The following is a 3,866-nucleotide window of genomic DNA, read 5'->3' as shown; positions in this document are numbered from 1 at the left end:
GAGAAGAGAAGAGAAGAGAAGAGAAGAGAAGAGAAGAGAGATTACTTTCCTAATCAGGAGCCCTCAGTTTTCTCCCCAAAGGGGAAAAAACTTGTTTAGAATAAATGATATCACACCAGTAAAACAAAGTATTAAATGTAGAGAATATTTGACGGAAATAAAAAGTATGTATCTGAACTCACGTATGCATGCATACATGTGTTTAGTCACACACTCCTCCTCCTCCATCAAGACAGTTAAAAAACCTCATGGGGATAGAGGGGGAAGAAGTCGGGAAAGAGAGGCTTAATCTTCTAAGAAGTTATATATAAGCCATATTACAAAAAATGTAATCACTCCCTTTAAGCTATACACTTTTAGACTAAACAGTTAGTGTTTTAGGCAAGTACTTCAATACCCTTAGACTTCTTTGATACTAGGATCTTGTTTAATATAAAATAGTATGTCAGTTGATCAATATCCATTTAGCTTAAATTCATAAGTCCACAATTTCCCTTAAGAGTTAGAACAAACAACTACAAAGCCTAAAAATTTATCGTTTGTTCTTTACTCAAAATGATATTTGCAGGTGCCAAAAGGCATTTTGAAACCACTCACCCTTACATCAGTAAAAATGAAAATGTGGGATGAGGAGGAGGGAGAATCCCATGAGGCCTTATGTGTCAAGTTTTCGCCCAGAGCTAATTTTCATAGCTATGTTATAAAACCTGAAAATAGAGGTTTATAATGGAAATGCTGACAGACCCTTAGCTATAGCAGGCCGAATGGATATAATTAAAGAAAAGCTTTCAGCTACACCTAACCACAAATGAAAGACTGCCATTTTTATATTAACCTCAAATAACAGCAAGTGAAAACTAGAAATGTGATTTCATAAAGAAAATGTAAAATGCTAAAGATGACCGACAAACCTACTTGACATTTAGAGTTTTAAACGGGTACTTAGTTAACATAACCAAGTCAGTGTGTTCACAATGCTCCTTAATCAGCAATAAAGAACGCTCTGGTGAGCCATCATCATCAGTTAGCAGAAAGTGGCATATGAAGTTATTATTTCTTAACAGCCTAGAAAAAGCTGCTTCTCCCTTTAATCAGTAGTCTTAATTCTATAGTTTTATCGGTTATTAAACAGTTACTTATTCAACATCCACACTACACACACACACACACACACACACACACACACACACACACACTGCACATACACACAACTGCACATACATTTATGCAAGGGATGATACCTTATTCCCATCTGAATTTGAAAACAGAGGAGATTGTTAAGGTAAAGTATTTCATCCTTTTCCTTGGCCAGGGATGCAGCCAAGAATAAATATCACCAATCTATGTAATCCATCTTCCCTACCCAAATCAAAAGTCAAAGAATTTAGCTTTGTTCTCAACTCTAAAGCAGAGAGCAGGTGCCTCTGCTTTAATTTTTAAAAATTATCCAAAACGTTTTGAGCTTTTCTATATTTTTAGTAAACAGGCTACAAGTAGGCTACAAAATGATCTCCAACAAAAAAATATAGATTTTGGATTAAGAAATCAGGAACAAACCATGATTTTCTGATAACCAGAGGACTTTTTTTAAAAAGTCCTAACCTTTCTTTTTAAAGTAAACAATTCTGGTATGATTTCTGGGGACTTCCACCAAAATATTCCAAAGGAAATGCCTGTCTATGCTGCCACTATTTATCTTTCAAATGCTAAAATAAAATATCCAAGTTACAGTCTTTTACATAGATGTGATTAGTTTTAATGTCAATGAGACCAAATTACTATCCAAGAGAAGTTTAAGTTTACAAGTTAACAAACCTGAAGTGTAACAGCATTAAAAGACCTGGACACAGCTGCTTCACTCTGCTCACACTGACCTCAGAATCCCCTCACAGCTCTATTTCTGAATCAATTTTATAAGATGTTAAGTTCTTTATGGCATTTGTTCTCAGTCACAGTTGTGACTCAGTGGTTAAGAATGCTTCCCAGAGGATCCAAGACTGGTTACTAGCATCCACATCTGAGAGCTCACAATTGCCTGTTAACTCCAGCTCAGGGGACCTGATGCCCTCTTAAGTCTCCGGGACCCCTCTGGTCTCCCCGCTGACACCTGCATTCAGATGCACATACACGTCAGTTTTATTAAAAGAAATTTTACAAAAGAGTAAAAATATACATATGTATACAAAATTATATGTAACCAATATAAATATTTGTCCCTTTTTCATAGGCTGGTCTAAAAAATAGAGCATACACATGCACAGACAGACAGACACATACTCTGTTCCAAGAATAGCAAACCTCAAACTCAAGCTAGAACCAGTTAAGAAAATTTACTAACACAGATGTAAACTTGTTTCACCTTACATGGAGTCCACATTGTTGGGTGACCTTTTTCCCTGCAGTTCTTACAATCACCTCTGAATTCCTAGCAGCGTGGTCTCCGTCAACAGACCCACATTACCCACATACATAAGGTACTTTTAAGCAGTACTTTTATAACCTTTAGATTGGATGCTCTCGGTTCACTTTTGTTGTCTGTGTCTGCATAAAAAATTTAAGTGTTTGAAAAACTAGTGATTTATGCCAATGTAGCAGTAAAACAAACTCTTCTCCACTTGGACTATAAGTATGTCAAAAGTGAAGCTTATCACTACTTCCTTAGAAAACATACCTGATTCTGGCCAGAACAGCTTGTAGAAAGTTCAGCACTGTCCTAAGTTCAGACTCTCGACAGGCTGGCAGTAACATGCTAAATCCATCATTGAGAAGATGCTCGTGTGAAGGATACAAGCAACAGCTAGTCTCAAACACTTCTTGAACTCCATCAATATAGATGCAAAGCAGTGTCCATAGAGCATGTCTCTGTACCATTTCATCATTCTTAGATACCAAGAACTCCTTTGCTTTCTCTTGGAACTCACATGACAGTTTCTCAGCCCAAACACCAATGTCCAAGTTTTTCTGGGCATACATCAGGAGAAATGCCATCTGACCCTTCCAAACAAGGGCTCCGTGAGATGACATGGAGGCAGGCCTGAGGAAACGAAGGAGGTCTAAAACATGGCTTGCTACATCTTCTATCTCTGCAACGGCTGCTAACAGTAGAAAAAGGCTGAAAAAGTTCTGTAGGCCAACTTCAGTTAGTTCTTCCATTCTTTTTTGATGAAATTTAGAATATATTCTACAAAACATGAAAATTAGTAAGATTATTTCATTAACTAAAATGTATCACTTAAAGATATTTTCCTCCAATATTTGCCACACAGTATTATTATAAAGTTTTGCTAAATGTGTGTGTGTGTGTGGTGCATGCGTGTATACCCACATGTAAGCCCACGTGTAGAAAGTGCTTCTATGCACATCACTACAGTGGTTAATATACAGTATTGGCTTATTAATGTTGTCAGGTTTGTTACAATAATTTTCTTAATTAGTGGAGTTAAAGCTAAAGGTATTGGAGTTTCCATAGAAGTATTTATGTTTGAGAAGTTTTTCATCCAGTCTAGCTGGTCCTGACCTTTCTATGTAGCTAAGGATGATCATGAGATAACAATTTCATGGCATACTTCCCACATGCTAGAGGGGCATATTACCACACTCAGCTCATTAAACAATTTTTGAAAACTATATGTCAGAAACAATATTTTCTCCCGCAAAGTTCTTACCAAACAAAACAAGTAAGTATCAGATAGCAGTCTACTGCATGACAAAAGCTTAAAAGGAGGGTTTCCATGAAGTCATAGAAACTGAAAATAAATTATATTCATAAAAAAAGGAAAACTCAAAAGTAGAGAATGTGCATGCACAAGTGCGTGCGCACACACACACACACGGGGGGGGGGAGACAGAGAGAGAGAGAGAGAGAG

The 3,866-nt window shown here is 36.9% G+C and overlaps 1 protein-coding gene across 3 annotated transcripts in view; it reads right to left on the bottom strand.

Moving 5' to 3' along the window:
* Positions 1–3,866, bottom strand: part of Mms22l (MMS22 like, DNA repair protein) — a 109,553-nt gene that overhangs the window by 64,132 nt on the left and 41,555 nt on the right. For all 3 annotated transcript variants that reach the window (XR_003842827.1, XM_021222104.2, XM_021222105.1), the window contains one exon: positions 2,672–3,181. Coding sequence is in view for 2 of the 3 variants with exons in the window: in XM_021222104.2 (XP_021077763.1) it covers positions 2,672–3,181 (510 nt within the window). In the remaining variant the exon portion in view is untranslated. The remainder of the gene's footprint in view (positions 1–2,671; positions 3,182–3,866) is intronic.

The sequence above is a fragment of the Mus pahari genome, chromosome 22, assembly GCF_900095145.1.
Source record: "Mus pahari chromosome 22, PAHARI_EIJ_v1.1, whole genome shotgun sequence".
Taxonomy (NCBI): domain Eukaryota; kingdom Metazoa; phylum Chordata; class Mammalia; order Rodentia; family Muridae; genus Mus; species Mus pahari.
The sequence above is the reverse complement of the archived record's forward strand: the minus strand, read 5'-3'. Positions and strand labels throughout refer to the sequence as shown.